At 37.0% G+C, this 23,991-nt stretch overlaps 1 protein-coding gene across 4 annotated transcripts in view; it reads left to right on the top strand.

The window, feature by feature from the left end:
- The first annotated feature begins 4,996 nt into the window (after positions 1-4,996).
- Positions 4,997-23,991, top strand: part of LOC144966632 (tRNA N(3)-cytidine methyltransferase METTL2-like) — a 36,096-nt gene continuing 17,101 nt past the window's right edge. Inside the window, exons 1-7 of one of the 4 annotated variants that reach the window (XM_078903389.1) lie at positions 4,997-5,304; positions 15,055-15,175; positions 16,100-16,191; positions 17,792-18,123; positions 19,584-19,633; positions 20,921-20,981; positions 23,057-23,196. In XM_078903389.1, the coding sequence (XP_078759515.1) occupies positions 15,069-15,175; positions 16,100-16,191; positions 17,792-18,123; positions 19,584-19,633; positions 20,921-20,981; positions 23,057-23,196 (782 nt within the window). In that variant the 5' untranslated portion in view covers positions 4,997-5,304; positions 15,055-15,068. Of the gene's footprint in view, positions 5,305-7,299; positions 7,523-15,054; positions 15,176-16,099; positions 16,192-17,791; positions 18,124-19,583; positions 19,634-20,920; positions 20,982-23,056; positions 23,197-23,991 lie in introns of those variants that run through there. The other 3 variants (XM_078903391.1, XM_078903388.1, XM_078903390.1) reach the window with 3 other exon arrangements.

The following is a 23,991-nucleotide window of genomic DNA, read 5'->3' as shown; positions in this document are numbered from 1 at the left end:
AGCGGAGGGGTAACGAGTGTTTCGAATCATTTCAAATTCAAACGATCACAGTTTGCCATCCGATACCAATCGCCAATGTTTGCACACGGTAGTCTGTGGTTCTTCCACAGCCCTCACTCCTTGTCAGATGTTAGTGTGTCTGGGTGGCAGTGGCAGGGAAATTCGTATAGGTGTACCACGCGTGTGTGACAAGACTTCATTAAACCTACTAAAGTTTGACTATCACACACACACACACACATACACACACATACACACACACACACACACACACACTAAGGCTATTTCTATGACACACACGCATCCCTCTATCAATGAACACTCCTACAGTAGTGCGGCTATGTGGTCTAGTCATGACGTAACTATAGGTAGTACTCTAGTCGACCATGGGTCTCGTGCATTATAATGGTCTAGTGGTATGACACCCGCTTTGGGATCGGAAAGTCCTGGGTTCGAGCCTCGCGCTCGGTGCATAGTTGAGTCTTTGGACAAGGCTTTTTACTCACATTCTCTCACCGTACTCAGGTGTAAAATGAGTACCTGGCCGTTAACAGCGTTGTCTTTGTCTGAAAAATTGTAATATCGCCTAACAGGCGGCATGTCCCGTCCTACATATCAAATGTTGCTGTTGACCGGGGACCCCTTTACAAAGCGCTTTGATCACATTTAGTGGATATTGTAAAGCTCAATTTTTTAAAGTAAAACATTAGCTTTGAATATGGAATGTTTCAATTTTAGATGCCTGTGTATTCTTTGTTAGTTCCCATCATCATCATCATCATCATCATCATCATCATCAGGGGCAGCGGTACGGTCTTTGGTTGGCACCCGAAAGGTACCGAGTTCGATCACCCGCCGCTGAGTGGTCTTGAGCAAGTCACCTTGCCCTAACTAAATTTGCGGCGCTGCACTGCGGCTATCGCTTGGGTTATTCCAGTCTTCCCTTAGAATAGACCCAAAAGACGAATCTCCCCTATGGGATGAATAAAGGGAATTATGTTTAATTTATTTATCATCACCATCATATCAGCGGGATCATCATCATCACCACCACCCTAATAATAATGGATAAAATAAATATCAACACATTTCAATGTAATAATCAATCTAAAATCAATCAGTGCTCCTAAAAGACCCTTTGATTTCTTTGTCTAATTCGTTCCATACTTTTGGAGTCCCGACAAAGAAAGATTTTCAGCTAACTATAGTTTATATGTGGGAATATTAATCAGTCGTTTATATTGGAATCGGAGTTGTCTAGCAGGTGTATTAGTTCAAAGCGCATTTCCAAGGATTTACCATGCTCAATGAACTTCACAATATTTTATTTAATTTATTCCTCCGGCACGCCATATCGACCATACATCCATTTCGTACAGTAGGTACCGATCGCTGTTTGGAGTCTTTTTGTATTAAAGCTCTTTACAATACCCGTCATTGCTTATAAGATAAGAATTCATTCACACCTGAGTCAAGTGCCTGACACACGGACTTAACGTCTGGATCACAATTTTCAACAATCACTGTCACTCATCCGGCCATTGATAAGGCTTGATTTTGTGACAAGAGACACCGTACCACTGAGCGACCGAACAAATAATCACCATCTGCGCCATCGTCATCATCATCATCATCATTATCATCATCCTCATCACAGCCGTAACAGCCAGCAAAACCACAATCATCATCTTCGGGTCCGGTCTATCCGTGTGGGGGGTGGGGTGGAACCTGCTAAAGTATTTCATTTTTTAAACAGAAACACGATAATCATCATCATCATCATCATCATCGTCATCCATTGTCGTCGGCATCGTTATCATCGTGTCCGGGCAATCCGTGTGTGTCTGGGTGTGGAACCTGCTAAATATTATTATTATCTACCTACCTAATAAAAACACACCATTCTTGTTCATTTATTTTTCAAATAATGAAATGAAAGGCACGACCTTTCCCGCACACACAAGAGGCGATGACGACCAGTGACAAATTATGGGAGGTGGGGGCGGCCGACAACTTTTGGCGCGACATAAATATGAAATGTTAAGGTGACAGCGGGATGATGGTGGTGGGAGGGGGGGGGGGGGGTCTCAACCCTTCACCATCAACAACTGTTTGATGGCGTGTGTGTGTGTGTGTGTGTGTGTGTGTGTGTGTGTATGTGTGTGTGATGCGACGAACGATCATAATCAAGGCTGCCAGACAGCCAGATTTCTTCTTGCCCAAGTAGTCAAATAGACCCCAAATAGCCAAACACCACAAGCATTCTGACTCCCTTGAAAAACTCATTTGTTTTGATTAACAAAACAATCGACTACAGTTGGATAAACTTATCTTTTCATTTTTTTTTAATAAAATATTTTTTTTTTAAATGAATAATAATAGAAAAGCGTTTCTTAGTAACCAATTTTGAACTTGGCCATCTGGCAGCCCCCATCATAACCAGCTGCAGTCAAGCCAGCCACAGACATAAGAGAGGGAGGGGTATGTGAAGTTTCCTGTGGCAAACGAGTTGCTCGTGTTTTTTTTTTTTTTTCAAACGAATCACTGCTCGATGACGTCACTGACTCGAAACCCGCCCGAAACCGACTCGATTTTAGAGGACTCGATCGAAAACCCGCTCGATTTGATCGTTTCAAACTCGACCCAGCACTAATTATAAAGTCCTAATTTTGATTGCTGCAAAATGTAAACTCTCCCCGCCACATCCCAAACTAAGAGGGCCTTACACGCTCAGCTCTCATCCAGGGAGGATCGAGGGACAGGCAAAACTGGGTATCTGTGACCCGATCCCTGAGTCAGTCGCAGATGAATTTTGCGCACACACGGTGAGGTATTTTTCAAGGCGATCGGCAATCGGGGGCGTGGCAGTATAGAAAAAGTGGACAATTTTTTCTCTCTCGGATTTTTCGCTGTTTTCACGTCGGATTCGTGATCAGCGTCAAATTTACTATAGGATTGATACTAAGAACTGTGTGTTTACTCCAAAAATTGTTGAAATTAGAAATACATTTTAATTAATAGTGAGTCTATGTGGTCGACAGAACCGGCCCCAGTTACTGTCTCTCTATTCTATCTTTCGTCTTGCGCACAACAGTGATTACTTCTCACTAAATTATATCATACTGTTGAAGGAACGAAATTGACATCATTCAACTCTTTGTTATCGTATTAAGGCAACCATTTTGGTATTTAGTTCTCACTAAATTATATCAATCAGACTTTTAACGTTCAAGGTTACTCGTAGTTTTGTGTGACGGTACGTTATTTCCGACTGGTGGATGTTGTGAGTGTTTTACCTAAACTCATACCATCAATAACCGTCCAAGATATTCGCATCATATGTAGCAATAGCTATAGTAATGTAACATGGAGAGAGAGAGCGAGAGAGAGAGAGAGAGAGAGAGAGAGAGAGAGAGAGAAATTACTTGCGCTATATATACCGCTATATTCAATAAAGGTGTTCAAATCACTTTATAAGGGTCCTTGACCAATAGCAAAACATGTTAGACGAGACATAACTGTTAAGCGATATTGCAATTGTTTCCCCGACAGAGACGACCTTGTAAACAGCGAGGTACTCATTTTAAATATGAACAAGGTGAGAGAATGCGAGTAAAGAGCTTTTTCCAAGGACTCAATTATGCGCCACTCAGAGCGGGACTCGAACCCAGTACCGTCCGATCCAAAGGCGAGTGTCATATCACAATACCACATGCATAGACGTACAAGACAGTGATGAGAGAATAGATACACATGTATTGAAGGAGGAGAGAGCGGATGGAGTGAATAAAGTTCTCGGATATTTATAGAAGGAACCAAATTGACGTCACTCATCTCATTGTTATTGTTTTCAGACACCCATTTTCATGATTAGTTCTCATTAAAATATATCAGACTATAAAGGTTCAAGGTTCTATGTAGATTTTTGGGAGCGTTATTTCTTGCTGGCGGACTTTGTGAGTATATTAATTTAAAACAGAGCATCAATAGAAGGAATCATCTGCCAATCCCAAAGTATGTTTGTGTCAAGGTCAACTGTGATGTCGCGTCAACGAGGAGAAAAAAAAAGAAAAAAAAAGAAAAGAGTACAACCAAAACAAAACAAACAAACAAAAAAAGTACAAAAAAAAAAAAAAAACTAAATTAAAAATTAAAAAGGTTAATAATGATAATAACTGTCATATTATGTCATTACATTGGAAATTACGAAAGTCGGAAAATCCATTATAAATTTTACAGTGATCAAGAACGAAACCTTTTGTTCATCTACCTCTTCCTGACTCAAAATTTATAAAAATATTATTAATAAAAATAATAACACAGCATTTATTTGGCGGAATATCCACTAGACGTGCTCAAAGCGCTTTACAAGGGGTCCCAAGCCAACAGCAATGCTAAACATGAAGAACGAGACATGACGCCTGTCAGCCGATATTACCATTTATTTTTTTCCGACAAAGACAACGAACGGCCATGTACTCATTTTACGTCTGAGTACGGTGAGAGAATGTGAGTAAAGAGCCTTTTCCAAGGACTCAACTCTGCCCACTCAGAGCGGGTCTCGAAACCTGGACCTTCCGATCCGAAAGCGAGAGTCATACCACTAGACCCCATCACAGAACAGGGAGGGGCACTGTTCTGTCGGCCACATAGCCTCACTATTAATTAAAATTTATTTCTAATTTCATCAATTTTTGGAGTAAAAACATAGTTCTTGGTATCAAACCTATTGCACATTTGACGCTGATCACGAATCTGACGTCAAAACAGCGAAAATCCGCAAAAAATTGTCCAATTTTCTATACTGCCGCTCCCCCGATCGCCGATCACTTCGAAAAATATTAAGCAAGGCAGGCTTGGCGAGCGACCGGTATATGGTCACTCACACATTGCGTTTTATCTCCGATTTGCCTGTTCCGCGATCGTCCCTAGATGAAAACTGAGCGTGTATGAAGCCTTTAAGAGTCGGAAGCATGACGTAACTATAATACTGGCCATAGCATGAGGGTCTTGCGTCATACTGGTTAATTAAGGCCATTGTATTCGTTACACAGGTGCTGTGTGTAGTGTGTAATAAGCAATCAAATGTTCGTCACTCTTTGTTTCAACCCCGGTTGGTCACAACCGCTTTTTTTTTTTTCTCTCGTTTCGTTCAATTTGCTGGATTTTTGAAAAGTTATATATTTAATTAGGGGGGGGGGGGGGGGGGTGTTAAGTGGAAGTGTGCTTATCATTGGTGACATTCCGGAAATTAGTTTATCATTTCTGTATCGGATTATTTATTTATTTAGCACCGCATGTAAGGTAAGATAATGCAATCTTCATCATCATCATCATTGTCATCACATATCGTTATCTCCCAAACTCAAACATAAAATCTTTTTCATTCTATGACCTACCCCTTCCCTCTCCAACATTTTTTTTCTGTTATCAATGTTTTGCTCACTATAGAATTATCACGACTCCCTTCATCTACTACTACTACTACTACTACTACTACTACTACTACTACTACTACAACTACTACTACTACTACTACAACTACTACTACTACTACTACTACTACTACTCTACTACTACTACTACATTGCTCTACTATCTACTACAACACCTACTACTACTACTACTACTACTACTACTACTACTATCTACTACTACTACTACTACTACTACTACTACTACTACTACTACTACTACTACTACTACTACTACTACTACTACTACTACTACTACTACTACTACTACTACTACTACTACTACTACTACTACTACTACTACTACTACTACTACCTACTACTACTATACTACTAACTATATCTCTCTACTACTACTACTACTACTACTACTACTACTACTACTACATACTACTACTACTACTACTACTACTACTACTACTACTACTACTATACTAATACTAATACACACTACTACTACTACTACTACTACTACTACTACTACTACTACTACTACTACTACTACTACTTCTACTACTACTACTACTACTACTACTACTACTACTACTACTACTACTACTACTACTACTACTACTCAGGGACGCCAACTGTAAATTTCGCTCACAAGAATTTCAGACACCACTCATAGGACTTCCAATACCGAAAGAATAATTTTTACACACAAAATAAGGGAATTGGAACGGTACCTGGCATTGAGTTTACATATTTGTAATTCCAAATAGATAACCGATTAGAATTATATTATAATAAATAAACACATTGCCAAATACAATCCCAAAGTTTCCTTATTTTAAATAAAATAAAGCGCCAAAACCTAATGGTAGTGATTGTAGTACTGGTGGTAGTGAGGATAATGTGGTGGTGGTTGTAGTATTAGTGGTAGTGATGATGATGATGTGATAGTGGTCGTTGTTGTTGTGGTAGTGATGATGATGTGGTGGTGGTGGTCGTCGTCGTTGTAGTAGTTGTGTTCATGATGTACTCATTACCCGCCCCATTTACCCGATTACCCGGTTTAACTTTATTACCCGCGGGTACCCGCCTAGCCCTAGTACTTATTTGCATTTTACGTCGGTCGGTCGCCATGTGTTTCTCACTACCACCTAAAGTTTGTGAATACATTACAAATAATTAATGTAGCCTAGGTATTGCTAATCTTTTCAGGAATTTAGGCAAATAGAACGTCCAACTTTTGTACGGCTATGTGGTCAAGTGGTATGACACTCGTTTCGGATCGGAAGGTCCTGTGTTCGAGCCTCGCTCGGCGCATAATTGAGTTCTTGGAGAAGGCTCTTTACTCACATTCTCTCACCGTACCTATGTGTAAAATGAGTACCTGGCTACGTTGTCTCTGTCCGCGTTGTCTCTGTCCGAAACAAAATGTAAAACCGCCTAAGAGGCGTCATGTCCCGTCCTAAATGTTAAATGTTGTTGCTGTTGACCAGGGATCCCCTGTAAAGCGCTTTGGGCACGTTTAGTGCATATTGCGTTATATAAAAGCGCATCGGAATACTCCGTGGCGCGTTCACTTTTGCACTTCTTACTGCTCTATCAAAGACAAACAAGTAAACCTAAATTTTAAAGCCAAAGTCTCAATTCAAGACGGGAACAGATGTTGAAAGACAGGATAGCACAAACTCAAGATAGAAGTCTTACAGAAAGTTGGGAATAAAAGACAGAGCGCTCCCCCCAAAAAATAAAATAAATAAATTTTTAAAAAATGCATACACATTCACACATACACTCTCGCAACCTAACCAAAAACAATCGTGAGAACGGAAACCGGAGAAATAGAGATCCAGATTATTTTTCCCGAGCATTCGGAGATAGTCACTTCGAACAAAAACCCTCCCGCCTCGTTGCCGTAAACAAAAAGAAACCATTGTCGTAAAACAAGGGCCATCATTCTCAATTTTTCTTGGCATGCATGTTTTTGTTGACATATCTAGTAAGCTCAACGTTAAAGCAAAGAGTATAAAAACAATCCTACTGAGTGGTGCTCACTGCTAAGCTAAGCAACACAATTGTCCAGTGCCCAAGAGAAGAGGGTAAGAAAAAATAGAAGTTCTAGTGTAGGGGGTTTGGGAGGGGGGAGACTTTATTTAAAACAAAAAAAAGTTTCCCTCCCAATCAAACCCCCTACTAGAGTAGGTACTTTGGTAAAAAATTCAAATTGGATTGAGCTCAATGAAACCTATATCATTTTAAAGTGCTTTTCAACACGATTCTAATGATACCAAAATTGTGAAAATCAGATAAGCAGAAGAAAAGTTATGTTAGTTTAAAGGCTGAAAAATGGTTTTCTATTTGCCTTTGTTATTTACTGACGGACTTTGTGACCTGAAAAGTGTTGCATTTCCGGTAGTAACCACCATTTAGATTTCAAAACTGGTCTAAAATGGCCGCTAATATTTGAGTAAGGATTTTGCTGGAACGAATTTCATGGATGCGGTATACAACTTTCCCCTGAATTTAATTTTATATAAAAGTTAAGATGTTAAATAAACGAGCCAGCATGAAATTTTGATTTACCAAGTTCTAATCTTTTGATTATCCAAAGCTAAATTATACCCTATTTTATCCATAATCAAAAGTTATACTAAATTGTCATTGATTTTAAAATAAACTACACCAAACGATAGAGTAATTTCTCCCGAAGAAAATAAGACATCAATCATTAAAATCCATCCATAAACAAAAAATCTATGGAACTTTTTCTGAGACCCATCACTCTAAAGTCCAAAAAATCGGGTCACAGCCACTAGCCCATTTATCGGCTCCCTGCTGGAGGGCCAAATGGACGTTTACCAAACTACCTAACTAGAGAGGTGGGCCTTTGGCCTACCAACCTCCGCTGCACGTCCAACTCGCCTTGAGCATGCATTCACGTAAAATATAAAGATTTTTTTTAAAAACCTACCTCTGTTTCAAAAACTAGCATCTTTCACCTTTCTAAGAAACATTTTGATTTTTCAGAACTTTAGTTCGTTAAAAAATACCGGCCAATCTGACCCGTTGAGTCGAATGAAAACGAAATTTTGTTGTTTACACGGTTCAAAGGAAATGCCGTAAATAAGCTTTCATGGACTTCCTGTGTTGTTTTTATAGTGTCACGTGACCGTTTTGAGAAATTTGTCGTCTGCTACAAATAATTAGACCGGTAGGGGGTAGATATTTTCGTTGGAGCAGAGAAAAAGTGAGTATTATTTCTTGGACTTGTAGAGAGGCCTAGGGTCCACCAGCAGTCAAGTTGATTGAATAAAAGAAAAAAAGGCCTTTTTTATCCGCCGCCACCACCACCGTGAGAGTGGAGAGGGGGGGGGGGGGGGGGTTGCATGATGAAGACGAAAGGGAGACGTGTGGCTTGGTGACGTAGAGCTTGGAACAGGGGCTGGGCGATGTTTTTACTCCCTTAAACGCGAAGCAAATTTTTTGTTTTCAGATAATAGTTTGCTTTTATCTTTATTATTGTTAACGGAGAATACAGCTTTTCCACCAAGAGAGCAGTCAGACTATCGCAACTCGGACTTCAATTGTCTATAATCGTTTTGCTGTTACTTGTCTTTTGATGAAAGAGGATTTGGTGTTAGGTCAAAGATCGAATTTGGCCGCTAAAGGTTGCATTGCTACTGGGTTTGCTCTCTCCCCCCCCCCCCTCCCCCCTCCTCCTTTTTTTCTTCTTTTTTTTTCAACTTAGTATTGTTGATTGCTATTTCCTTTTTTTATGATTAGCAAGTGCCGTAGGAGTCTCACAGGATGCAGGAGTACTGCAATTAACCCTTTGCCAGTGACATTGATTTTTTTGTTTTCAAATAATAGTCGTCATTTATATTATTTTTTAACGCAGAAAAAATAAACGTTTCCACCATAAGAGCAGTAAGAATATTGATAAAAAGCGCTTTGAGCACGTTGGGTGGATATTACCCTATATAAAAGCTCAAGTTTTTAAATTGTAATTTGTTTTTTGTCTTTTGATGAAAACGGTAATTTTTTATTTTTGGTCCAAGTAAGATTGATATTCGCCTTTAAAAGGTTAAGTTGTTTTGTTTTTTCAGGGTTTTTTTGTTTTGCTTTTCAAATGCGGATACGCTGCTTCTTCTTTTTTTTTCCTCAACTGGCAAGCTATCGCTGTACATACCCGCATGGCTTGCACACACAAAAGGATACATCTAGGTCAAAAAACTTTACATCCAGGTCACAAAATCAGACAACTAGGTCACACCTCAAGACATCTCTGTTTCGTTTGTTCCAAGATAGCAAAACAAACCAGACGTCTTGGAGTTCGAAAGAGCTTTCCATAAAATATTTGGTATTTGCAAGACCCCCAGAAACCAATTCCCTATACAGCTCTTGTGCACGGTTACTTATGACCTTGATTTCTTTCGTACCCACCCCCAAAATCCCACTTATTGTGTGTTATAGGCAGAACATAATAAATAGCTTGACTGCCACGTGCGTGACTAAATTGGCCAAAGAGAGAATCTATACTTTGGCATTAGACACCAATTACCTGATGTCTTGGTTTTTAATCCTAGCCGAGTGAGAGAGAAAAAACAAAACAATCATACATGTATCTGCAAACAGCAGAACGTTTTCATTTTACATTGAGATGGGAAGGGATAACACTATGATAAGAAAGAAAGAGAGAGAGAGTGAGAGAGAGAGAGAGAGAGAGAGAGAGAGAGAGAGCGATGGGCGGGGGGATGGGGGGGATAGTAAGGGGGAATGGGAAAAGATGAAAGAAACAATGGGTTGCCTGATGATGTATATCAAAGGATTGTTACAGCGGTGTTCACGGTGCGTACTTCGTGAAATTTTAACCTTTTACAGTGACAGTTTTTTTGCTTATGCAGAATAAATCGTTTCCACCAAGAGAGCAGTAGTAAGAGCATATTTCGACTCGGGCTTCAATTAAACTATAAATCGCAAAGCTTGTCTTTTAATGATAACTAAGATCTGGAGTTTGGGGAGTGTAAGATGGAATCTCGCCAATAATGGTTAAAATTGTTTTGATTTTTAAAAACATAACACACACACACAACACACACACACGAGCGCGCGCGGTCACGACAGCGAGGACCATCTATTGCTTGTGTTGCAATGGTAAATCAGTTTACGTGTACTTAGATCCTGAGGCGAGATGCCCCGTTACCGTGTACGCAACGCAGGCACCCCCCCCCCCCCCCAAAAAAAAAAAAAGAGACACACACATGCACACACACACACACGCACGCAGTCTCGCATCCGCTACGAACTAATTTTGCGCACCAATTTTTACTGCACTAATGCACCAAATTGCATACCTATCTATGGACACTTTTTCCCGTATCTTTTTCCCAATAAACTTTTTAAAAAACCTGGGGCCAGGGTTGCTAGTTTGGCCTCCTGGTGGCTTTTCCCAAGCCATTTGGCCTCCCAAAATTTGGTTTGGCCACTTGGCCTCCTGTAACCAACTTTTTGGCTTCCTCTGACTTTCCCCGTTATATCGTTTTACTCTGGTACCGGTAAAACTTTGGCAATCTAAATATCTAAATGCAACACGTGCTAACGCCACAGATTGCAATGGCGAAATGGTGTTTTGATTAAGGTGAGTACAGCGAATGTTCCTTTAAATTAATTTTCTTTTTTCTTCTTCAAAAATGGGGGAAATAAATTGTTCAACAAATCTAAAGAGTTTTCGCGAGGCTAAGGTGGGTTTGGTGGTATTTGGCCTCCTGCCGAGGAATCTGGCCTCTTGCTATAGCAGTTTGGTCTCTTACTCAAAAATGATCTGGCAACCCTGCCTGGGGGCGGCACCCTTGATAACAGAAACGAGACCCACACGATTTCGCGAGGAATGAATCATGAAAAAAATTAGGATATAATTTCAACACAACTTTTGAAATTCATCAAGGATTGTCCAGTACCGAATGTTTTTTGATAGAAAACAAATGCATCTTCAAATCTAAACTGCTTTTGACGGTAAGCGGTAAGTTTTTTATTTATTTTTCGGTCCAAACGAATGATTTATCCTGGTATAGAAGCTAAGTATTGGTAACACCGGCCCACCTCTCTAGATACTACTACTACTTAGTACTACGGGGCAAGAACCTGAGACGGCAGAGCATCTTGTCGAACGGTGTGTTGTGACGATGGGAGACCTTCCATATAACAGGGCTGAGAATCTTCCGCCTAAAGGCGGATTTCCGCCTAAATGGTAGTTTATCTCCGCCCATCCCCATCACAATTCCTCCGTTTTCAAATTTTTTTTTGATAAACAAACACTGATTTTGAGAATTTCTCATATTTGCCGTGTCAAGCATTTTCCTCAAAACCACAAAATCATTATGTCTTATGTCATATTTTGACACCTGTGCTCAGTCTCGTGAAGGTCCCGTTTTTATGACGTCGGGCCAGACAGAATGGCACCAGATGTCACAGTTGATATAGAAGACCAGTGGTGTTGTTTGATTAGCTAGTTGATGGTTGAAGGGGAAGGGGAGAGACAAATGGGCCTCTCTCTCTCTCTCTCTCTCTCTCTCTCTCTCTCTCTCTCTCTTCTCTTCTCTCTCTCTCTCTCTCTCACTCTCTCTCTCACTCTCTCTCTCTCTCTCTCTCTCTCTCTCTCTCTCTCACACACACACAACCATCCATTACTACATCATCTGGTTATACAGAGATAATATATGTATTAGAATAAAAAGTAATGGTGATTGGCTTAGTTTACTCTTCTTTCTTTTTACCTTTGGACTTTAAATTTGAGAGATTCTTGGGTTGTTTATAAGCTGATTAACCACTCGGTTTCGGTAAAAAAGATATTGTAGCCTGCTTTATAAAGTAAAAATCAAAACAAAACAACACTTTCTGGCCTTTTATTTGAATAACATTGTAGGCCTTTAACATGTAGAAAGGACAATTCATTAAATGTTTACAAAAAGGCAATTTATGTCTAAGGATAAGAATGGATTTATACTAGTAATAGTAATATATTACATAATCCAAATACAAAACAATGTTCCTGTTATTTTTATACTTTGCTTGTGTTTGATCGATAGACGGAGACATTTTCCTCCTTATTGACAAATTGCTATTATCATCACTGAATAAAAAACACTCACCAAAACCACTACATCAACATCTCTACCACCACTACTATTACAACAACCATCACATCATCATCCCTACCACCACTACTACTACAAATAACACCACATCATCCCTACCACCACTACAACTACAACTACCACCACATCATCATTCCTATCACAATTACTACAACCACCACCACACAATCATCTCTAAGACCACTACTACTACAACCACATCATATTCCCTACAACCACCATCACATCATCATCTCTAATACCATTACTACTACAATCACCACCACACCATCATCCCTAGCACCACTACTACAACAAATAATACCACATAGTCCCTACCACCACTACTACTACAACTACCACCACATCATCATTCCTACTACAACCACCAACACATCATAAACCCTACTACCACTACTACAACCACCACCACATCATCATCCCTACCACCACTATTACTACTACAACCACCACAACATCATCCCTACCACTACTACTACAACTACCACCACATCATCATTCCTACCACAGCTACTACAACCACCACCACACAATCATCCATACGACCATTACTACTATAATCACTACCACATCATCCCTACCACCGCTACTACTACAACCACCACTACAGAATCATCCAAACGACCACTACTACTACAATCACGACCACATCATCCCTACCACCACTACTACTACAACCACCACCACATCATCGTCCCTACTACAACCACCAAACGTAATTACACTTTCAACTTTTGAAAATCCACCGAGTCGTGTCAGAAATTGCTGCGAGACAAATTTTGGATTGTATCTCAGTAAATTTTAGTGAAATTCAAATTTATAGGTTATGGTCGCATGGATGGGTCATGATCTTCACGAAGAAAAATTTCCTCCTTTTTTGTGACAAGTCATTCTCACCCCTGATATAAGCTACTACATCCCAAGTATTCTTGCTCTAGTAGGGGGTTTGGGAGGGGGAAAACTTTTTTTTTAAAGTCTCCCCCCTCCCAAACCCCCTACTAGAAGTTCTATTTGGGAGGGGGGAGACTTTAAAACAAAACAAAAAGTTTCCCCCCTCCCAAACCCCTTACTAGAACAAGACTACTTGGGATGCAGTAGCTTATATGGAAGGTCTCCCATCGTCACAACACACCGTTCAACTAGATGCTCTGCGTCTCAGGTTCTTGCCCCGTTTTTTGGAACTTTATTTTTGGCCCTTAACTGTTTTGGTCACAATGGCGTTATTTGTGAACCGATGTGACTGATTTTGATATCATTTTAAAGGGCACAAAACAAGCTTTCTAACGCTGTATTTCATTCTTATTCTTAATTCCTGATTGTATTTCCCAGAAAGATAATGAAATAATAAATTATCAATTTTTGAATCATAAAAACTTATTTATGGATACATTTTAATTATAATTATACTTCATACATCAATAGACAATTAATTGAAGAATATCTCTGCCAAATTCATCAAAATTGATACACTCGCTCATTATTTTATTTTAACCGCCATCAACCCCACTTTTTTTGACAAAAACCTCATATTTTTTTCCATTTTCATTTTCCTTAATTTTTTCCATACTTTCCATACATGAAAATGATTTATATGAAAATAAAGCTTATTTTCTGATCTTTGACTTTAAAATGATACCTAACCCTTACCATTTATTTTTTAATTGAAACAAGATTACTGAAAACAATAAGTGGGCCATGTTGACTGCAAAACTCAAAATTTCCAGATCGCCGCGTGATGCTGGTTTAGAGGCAGCAGTGAGATCACAGATTCTCTCTGTAAAATTGACAAAAAATTTCAACAGAAAAATATAAATAACTCTGGAACCGTAAGTTGTAGAGAAACAAATATAAGGTATCAAATTTTATGTTTTTTCAAGTCCATCCCCCTGACTGGGTCAAATTAAGATATTTTGAGTTTGAAAATTTTATCAAAGTGCTTATAACATAACTTATTTGCAGTAGTACCACTATTGAATCACTATTCGCACAAGTAGAAGCGCTCTCCCATCTCTGAAAATTGGAAGTGTCTGGGGAGACCAAGATCTTGGTCTCCCTCTCCTTGTAGGCAGTTTACTCCTAGCCAAAAAAAATGGACCATTTTGGTTAGGGAGACCAAGATTTTGGCTTCCAATAATATAATAAATGGCATTTATATAGCGCTTTACCCCGTTGTCACAGGCTCTAAGCGTTTTAGTTCTACACAATAATATAAAAATAAAACATAAAGCATATTTGCTTAGTACTTAGTCTTAGTGAGATTGACATGTATCCTATTGAGAGGGTAGCAAACAATCTTAACACTGTTTCACACTACAAAACCAGGATCACCATCACTATCAGCATCATTGGTTGTGGATTTTATTAAAATTCACGATGATTTGCAAGGCAATACTTTGGAATGTTGACAATACTTGTGATCTGCATTTCTTAATTGACCTTAGAATTTGTCAATTATTCATTTTCTCTACTGTACACAGACAATATATCAGATATGGAAAATGGTGTACTAAAAGATGTACCAGATGAGGATGAAAAGAGATCAAAATTTGGAACACGCTACCTTACTGATCCCCAGAATGTATTTCAACACAATGCTTGGTAATATTCAATGTTCAATCTATTTCTCAATTAAGAATTTATGGTAAATACAATTTTTAATTGTTTTTTTTTTTTCATTTTTTACAATCATTTTTCATTCTAAATTTTAAAAACAAAATTTGCCCAATTCCATTTCTATGCAAGTGTTATGGAAACCTATATGTCAATATGAACTTGTCTGGACTATGGGATTATGATATCTTATTAGTTCAGTGATATATGTCTGGCCTCTGAATTGATAGGCAATGGTTTGCCCACTTGGGCAAAATAAATCAATATGTGTGTTTGTGTATGTGCTTTCCTTCAAACAAAAAAACTTGGATGCAATAACCATGTTCATATTTGATATGAGACGTTCAAGAAAATGGTCTCTATGGAGGTTGAAAATAAATTGACTGAATGTCCTGATTCAAGGAATTTTCACTGTAATTGACATGACCATACTTTCCCTCAAGATGACATTTATTAGGATACATCAAATCACACACAGAAGTGACGTCATTTTGCTGTAAGTGCACGGCAGATATTCAGTTTCCTTCACAATTATGTAATCAACACAGTTCTGATCGTTTTCTGCAGAAATCCGCGATTTTGGAGACAGAACAGGAATTTCTCCTTTTTTAGCCTGTTCCGCAATTTTTGGAATATCCCAATTTTCTGCTAATTTTTGTTACATGATCATTCACTTTTCATCTCAATGAATCTTTCTGTATACGGCCGGTAGAGATATCTGGACTGTGTGACTCTCACTGATCTATTGCTGTAAACATGGGGGTTAACGCTCTCAAAAATCAGACTTAAAGACAAACATTCAAAATTTTTCTCCTTTTTCATCTGTTATTACCATCATCAGCATATTTATTGGCACTGTCAACAGAGTGTATGTATATATATAAAGGGAAATTTCATATTTTATTATTACAGGGATAATGTAGTGTGGGATGAGGATCAGGAAAATGAAGCCAGATCCAAAACTGAAAGTCACACAAAACATCTTGTATCTGATGAGAAAAGAGGTTTGTTAGTACCATGTCATTATTAAACCGAATTTCTTGGCATTTAGTTCGCCTTTTTGAATTAAGATTCTGTAATTTTTCAACTGATTTTTTTTTTCTGTGCTCTTTTAAGACCTAGTTTCTAAGTCACCCTTAGCTAGATACAGGGATTGAAAAAAAAAATAAAAATGGAACAATAGAATTTGCTTGAATTTTAAACTGTTTGTTTAATATCCTACTAAGTTAACTATTAGAATCCCTGTCACAAAAAAAAAAAAAAAAATGTGTTGTATGTCCCATTTATTGTTTAGAACTTTTGTATATTTGAGTGGATGCAATATTTTATATGTTATCTACATAAGATTAGATTAAGCTGTGGAATTTGGGGAGGGGGAAAGGGGTTTAGAATGATTTTCCTCTGTTAAGATCCCAGGCCTATAAGTGGTGGATTCGTGAAAAAAATTCATCACCATGTCTTGTGTCATATTTTAATAATTGTGTTCATGAAATTGGTGACACTCCTATTTTTATGACATCAGCCCAACTATGCTGGTTCCAAATGCCATAAAGTGACACAAGACTCATCTCCTTTGGATGAGTTGGTGGTCGACAAGGAAGAGGACTGGGCAAATGGGTCTAAATTATTTTTTTTTCTTCATAATAGGTGTAGCAATCTAGTCTAAAATAATTGCCGGCCTTTCTTTTAAAGTTACAGGTACATATCAGGGTTTTGTTTCGTTTATTTGCTTTTGAAAAATTTTAATTTAGAATTCATTATAAATTCCTTCTAATTAACAAAAAAGATCAAATCATTAAATATCCCTACAGATGGTCTCTCTCTCGCGGGTGGTTGGATGGGAGCATCACCCTTGAATCATATACCTATGATGTTCGCATGGGTGTACGATCCGATAGTGATGTCGTTTCTTCTTCTCTTTACTAGCCTATCCTGCTTCTTTGGTTTGTGATTGTATTTTTGACAGGTGATATTTTTTTTTTCTGTAAATCGTCTGCCTGTTTGTTCTTGGTTATTTATAATTTAGCTTATGATATCTTTAGGTTATGATTTTGATTTACATTTGTACTATTTTTGTTAGATTGCTTGTTTTTTTTGTTTCAGCGGTCTCTCATATAACCTCAATTGTGTTGGAAGAGACCTAAAGCAACAAACAAACAAAATGGTCTCTCTCTCCTTCTCTCTCTCTCTCTCTCTCTCTCTCTCTCTCTCTCTCTCTCTCTCTCTCTCTCTCTCTCTCTCTCTCTCTCTCTCTATTTCCCCTCAACCACCCTGCATCTTCATGTCATCATGTTTATGGAAGTCAGCTGTGATAAAGAAATGAAATACATTATGCAAGGATCTCGACTTAGAAAATGGTTGTTCAAAGGCGTTCAATTCCTTAAAGATTCAAGAGTCTAATTTATCTGCTGCCTAACCACTAACAAATAATTGCAGGCTGCTTAATAAAGTCAGACATAAATTCTCTCTGACCTTTTTGACCTTTATTATTATTGTCTTGATTTTAACCTAATTATTCCATTTGTCTATTTATTTAAGTTTTATGTGTTATTATTATGGTCAACTGTTATTTATTTATTTATTTTTTTATTTTTATCTTGTTAGAGCAGTATGAAACAGAGGCTAACAAGTTTTGGGATGAGTTTTACGGTCAACATCAAAACCGATTTTTCAAAGACAGACACTGGCTGTTTACAGAGTTTCCTGAACTTTATGGGGGTTTGAAAAAAGTCGACGTGACAACTAGTAATAATGCCTCAACAAGTGATTTGGATTCAGGTGCCTCTCAAAGTGATAGAAGCTCTACAACTGAAAAGGAACATGCAGGGCATAGTGAATCAGAAAAAAATGACCAAAACAATGAATGTGTTCATGATCAGATTTCATCTTTATCTTTGTCTTCTAATGCACAAGGTCATCACTTTTCTATGCTTGAGGTAAGAAAACTAATAAATAAAGTTTGTTATTCTCTTTAGTTATCGGTGTTTGCGGACTGTCTTAATCAAGATTTGAAATGCTTTATAGTGGATATTGACGGACAAAAAAAGAGTCAATTTTTTAAAAATAAATAAAAATATATTTTATATATTTTTAAAAAATCCGTATTAATTGTTCATAGGAGGGAATTTTCCTGCTATTTAGCTGTTTCCCGTTGAATTGAAATCAGGGTCCTGTTGTTTTCCAACTTTGATTTCCAGCAATTTTAACACAAATTAAAAATTACACTGTTGTCATCTTCATTACTACCACTAACAACACATCATCAATCCCAACCACCATAACAATACAATTTTAGCTTCTTTTTCCATTATGCTATTATTATATTATATTATATATTATATTATATTAAATTTATTATATTATATTATATTATATTATATTATATTATATATATTATATTGATGAAAGAAGTGAAAACAATGGGTTTTTTTTTTGTTTTTTGTTGTTGTTGTTGTTGATGTCGCTCTGCACCTTTGGTCTGGGTAGAACCACTTTTCCCTCTGAAATTATAATTTTCAATTCCCACCTATGATTGTTAGGGATTTTATTTGAAATAATCAAATCACTTTCTTGAATGCAATAATCATCAATCAAATCTTTGCATCTTGGGAAGTAGATTTTTATGATTTGTTTAATTTATGAATAAATTTGTTGTGGAGGGATCACGATCAAATACTCAGATAGTCACGATTACACCCTTTTCATAATCAAGAACTTGCCAAGTTAATATTTTTGATTGTTGTGTTTCCAGCTTGGTCTTCATTTCTCACAACTGCATCAGCTTCCTTATCACAGCTTGTGTTTACCCTCATCATCTCATTCATGTATCAGTCAATCACTGAATTGTGACATAGTTACACAGTCAAGCCCCAGACTAGTTAAAATATCTCTGTTGTGTACTGTTCAAGATTTGTTTTGTATCTGTGTATTCCCATAGGTGGATCCTGTGCTTGTGATTGGATGAGACTTTTTGGTGATCTCGAACTAAGTACATTGATAATGTGCTCTTGGGAGTATGCTTCTATCCTCTATTTTATCCAGTCCCCTCTATCTTACTTTCTCTTTAAATTGTATATCTAGGATTTTTTGACTATCATATTTTCTGTCTTTTTACTCGCGCTGATATAACCTAAAAATGTTGCAAGTGCTATAAACCCCTTAAAAACAAAAACAAACAAATGTCACCCATTTGGTCTTATGTTAAACGCTGGGTGGCCTTAAGCCTGTCACAGGGCTAGATTGCTTCTGGAATCAACAGTTTTGTGAACTAGGTCCCAAGATTGGTACACAAGTACAGAATCTTAGTTCTATTGTCTTTTGTCCTGCAAGCACTGATATACTTCTAATGTTGAAATTATGAATACATTATAATTCTATTTAAAATATCATTTCACAGGTTGGCTGTGGTGTGGGCAACACTGTTTTTCCAGTTCTCACAACAAACAAGTATGTGAAAATAATAATAGCATTTGATTTGTATAATTATAAACTTACTCTTCTGTAGTGCTAATGTCGAAACCTCCAATTGCTTTACAATATCACGTGACAATCCATAAACACACTATCACAGTGCCATAACAGTCACACACACAAATCTTACAAAATAGAATAAACAGTTGTATTCGACAAATGAGACTAATAATAATTTTTTAAATAATCAACTTATCAAGCAGAAATTATCTATGATATGATGTAAAGAATCCTTTTTAATTAATTCAATGTTACCAATTCCAATCAATTTTTGAAAAACTAATATAAAACATACTCATCATGGCTGACTTAATATACTTTAAATTGAGTATATATAAATTGGAAGCCCTAGTAGCTGGATAAGCCCAGGATTAAGCGTACTCCAGTCTTTTATATATTTTTTCCTATTTGAACTAGATAAATTAATATCTTTCCTTTGATATTTCTTCTGTCTGAGCATGTTTGACTAAGAGAAGAATAAAAAATGAAATAAGACTATGTGCATTGGAATTCTATGCACACTGAACGGAAAATGAACACAGAGTTGCAACTCTTTTACTAGCTTTGTTATTTGCTTAACTCTCAACAATTCCATGGATTTTTATGCTTTTTGACCGTTTCATGCAATAGCTATTTTCAGACCTTAATCCACATAATGAAACAAATAGTGATTCACATAACTGACAATAATTTGTGGCTTTTCCCAATTCTGAGGGAACATAAGTAAACATAAGTTCATAATAACTTAAACATGTCAGCTATCATATTTTCATGGAACTTGTGAAACTTGTGTTAAATTCAGGGAATATTTGAACTAAACTCATTTATCCAAAGTCACTGGACAAAGTTGATCCACATAATACTAACTTTGACCAGTTATACCATTTTTCCTTAATTAACATGGAATGCACCTTTTCGGTTTGTATCAAACAGTAATTCATATGATTTACCTCAAGCCATCGTGTCACTTGGGATAATAATAATAATAATAATAATAATAATATAATCTTTATTGTCCAAAAAACTGGCAATTTGTCATTTGGTTTACAATGTTTGAAATTGAAAATACAATACATAGATAGATAGACAAGAATACATTTAATAAGATAATAATATATAAACATGAAAATGATAAATGATATTATATCTAAATGAAGATATATGGACTTGATCACTTTTGCACAGGTTATTTATTTATTTTTTTAATTTCACTTGATTCTCTCTTTATTCTGTCCAATAACCATTTTGAATTTTTCTTTCCAGCAATCCAAATCTCATGGTCTATTGTTGTGATTTCTCTTCAACTGCCATTCAAATTGTTAAGGTAAGAGTTTTCTCTTCATCCTGCCTGGGTGGGGATCCTGACCTCCCATAGTGGGCAGGGAGGTACATGCTGTGTCTTCTATCCCCCCGTACCTGTTTTCCAATTGTTTCCTGTCGTTGTCTTGGAATGAGATTACTTGGTTTTGTCCTGACCCTGGCCGGAGTTCCTTGGCTGGGAGGGAAACAGTCGAATGAATAGTTATAGTTTTGGGAATGATATTTTTTTCCTTGTAAATCATCTCTCTGTTTTGCATTGTATTATGTTTAGTTTACATATTACATTATATGATTTGTAAACATTTGAGTGTATTCCTCTTAGTTGGGACCTGTGCTTGTGTCTGGATGAGACTTTAGGTGATCTCAAACTAAGTACTTTGACGCTGTGCTCTTGGAATCTACATCTGTTCCCTATTTGAACCAATTCCCCTTTGTCTCACCTTTTCTTTTGTGCTTTAATTGTAATTCTAGAACTTTTTACTATCCCATTTTCTTCCTTTTTACTGGCGCTGATATGACCTTAATGTGTTGCAAGCGCCGTAAAACCCTTAAAAACAAAAAAAAAAAAACATCTTCATCCTGCTTTGTCTCTTATATTGTTGTCTTTTGAAAAATTATATTTTAACTTCTTGTTAATAATAATAATAATAATACAAGTGCATTGACTAAACTTAAAGTTAAAAAAAAACAAAGATTAGTGATGGTTATTAGGGTTATGAAATAACGAAAACAATCCACATGTCCTTTGTTTTATTATTCTGAATTTTATAGATACCAATTTTAAATGATGCTATACACAGTTATTTATTTTTAAAGATAAAATCTGCACCATTTTAGACAGGGAGGATAATCTTCCTCAGATCCATGGAATTCGTGGATTTTCTCCTTAATATTCCGCTGATTTTGCAGTGTTAAATATTCCTCTGAAAAGTGCTCAGGTCCTTGGAGGAAAAACCAACATCATTTATTGTTTGTATTTCAACACCTGTGCTCAATTGCATGGATTTTGGTGACTGATTGGCGTCAAATGGCAAAAGTGACACATGAGCATTGGTGGTCTGGGGGCATATAATTCTTGGATTTTTTTTTCCACGTGGCCGTAGCATGATAGTACAGTTTTTTTTGTTTTCTCTCTCTCTCTCTCTCTCTCTCTCTCTCTCTCTCTCTCTCTCTCTCTCTCTCTCCCTCTCTCTCTCTCTCCCTCTCTCTCTCTCTCTCTCTCTCTCTCTCTCTCTCTCTCTCTCTCACTCTCTCTCTCTCTCCCCCCCCCTCTCCCTCTCTATCTCTCCTCTCTCTCTCTCTCTCTCTTTTTTTTTTTTCCTCTTTATCCATATTTCTCTCTCAAACACCCTTTCATTTTTATATTTATATAATGTTTCTGGAAGTCATATGGTTATAGATAGTTCGAAGATGACGTCACTCAGGCCTTTGTTATTGTTTTTGCCATCCGCGTTTGTGAGCTGTTCTCACTAAACTGTATTAACCAGACTATAAAAGTTCATGGTTACACAGAGTTTGTGTGTTGGTCCGTTATACTTCCGGATGGCAATGTTGTGAACTCCTTGGCCAAGCGCATTCTATCTATAGAGAGATAATGTTAATGTATTATAACTGACCAAAAATGTTCAACTAAATTTACTCTTTATTGTTACCTTTGTTTGATACACCATGTTATTAAAGATTCATGAGTCTTATTTATTAGCTGCATTAACACTGGATTGTAGAAACAAAGATTTAGTAAAATGCATTGGAAAGTAATAACAAATACCGTTAATCAGAATCCCTTGATTTAAGTGGTATAAGTATTTGAACATTAAGCATAAATAACCAGCTATCTTTTTTATTGTAAATAGAGAGAAAATTAAGTTTTGGCATTTATATTTTGATCACTTTATTTTTTTTCCCCTTTTATTTTGGATTACACAGCAAGATAATTTTGCTTGTCCGTTATAAAGGAACAAATCTGATTTGAGAAAATATATCCATATACTTAATAAAAAGCAAAATCATTAAAAATCACAGAAAATTATTTTGATTACCATCTTCATTTTTTTCTTCGTTTTTTTCTTTTTTTCTTAGGAACATCCCGACTATGATGGAAACCGCTGCTGTGCATTTGTTCATGATATCACCGACAGTTCAGCATCCGTTCCATTCCCACCTAATAGTCTTGATGTCATAATCATGATATTTGTTTTGTCTGCTGTCAATCCAGACAAGTAAGTCACCTTTTTTTTGTTTCTTACCTCTTAAAAAAAATTTAGATTATAATTATTTTATTGATATTATTATTATTATTATTATTATTATTATTATTATTATTATTATTATTATTATTATTATTATTATTATTATTATTATTATCATTATCATTATTATTATTATTATTATTATTATTATTATTGTGGGTCCCGATAACTCAGCTAGTAGAGCACTCACTTCACACACAAAGGGATCGTGATGGATCCGGGTGCAGTCCAGATTTTTTCTGAGCCTACTGTCCACCCAGCAGTGATTTAGTAGCTGTGTCTGTGAGATCTGGTGGCAAGTACTTTGCAATAGACCAGCGTCCTATCCTAAGGAAAGCAAGCAATTGCTATTGTAATAACCGACCAAAAGCCCCTTTTGAACTCTTCATCAGAGAGAGGTTACAACTGTCTAATAACACAATTGTCTCAGACATATTATAAGTAACTTGGATAAATTACATTCCTCTGATTTTGAACCAGCCACCACACAAGGCTGAGGCCCTCCGGATGCGATGGTGTCCTCAGAACCAGCAGGTGTGGAAGTTATAGTTCCATAACCTGAAGAATAGGGCAAGGAGGATTTGCTACTTGTGTAACTATCACTGGCTCCTCCCCCTGCCCCATAACTTGCACCAGCCCCTGTCATCACCGGCATGGAGCCAGTAGAATTGTTGACACTGGCAATAGATGATGATGATGATTTTTGGCTGTGTCGTGGAAGAAAGCAGACATTGTTCTTAATTTTATCCATCCATTTTATTCTGA

This window comes from Berghia stephanieae, chromosome 2, assembly GCF_034508935.2.
Source record: "Berghia stephanieae isolate SIO BIC M18660-M18661 chromosome 2, UCSD_Bste_1.3, whole genome shotgun sequence".
Taxonomy (NCBI): domain Eukaryota; kingdom Metazoa; phylum Mollusca; class Gastropoda; order Nudibranchia; family Aeolidiidae; genus Berghia; species Berghia stephanieae.
This window is presented reverse-complemented; position numbering and strand designations above follow the sequence as displayed.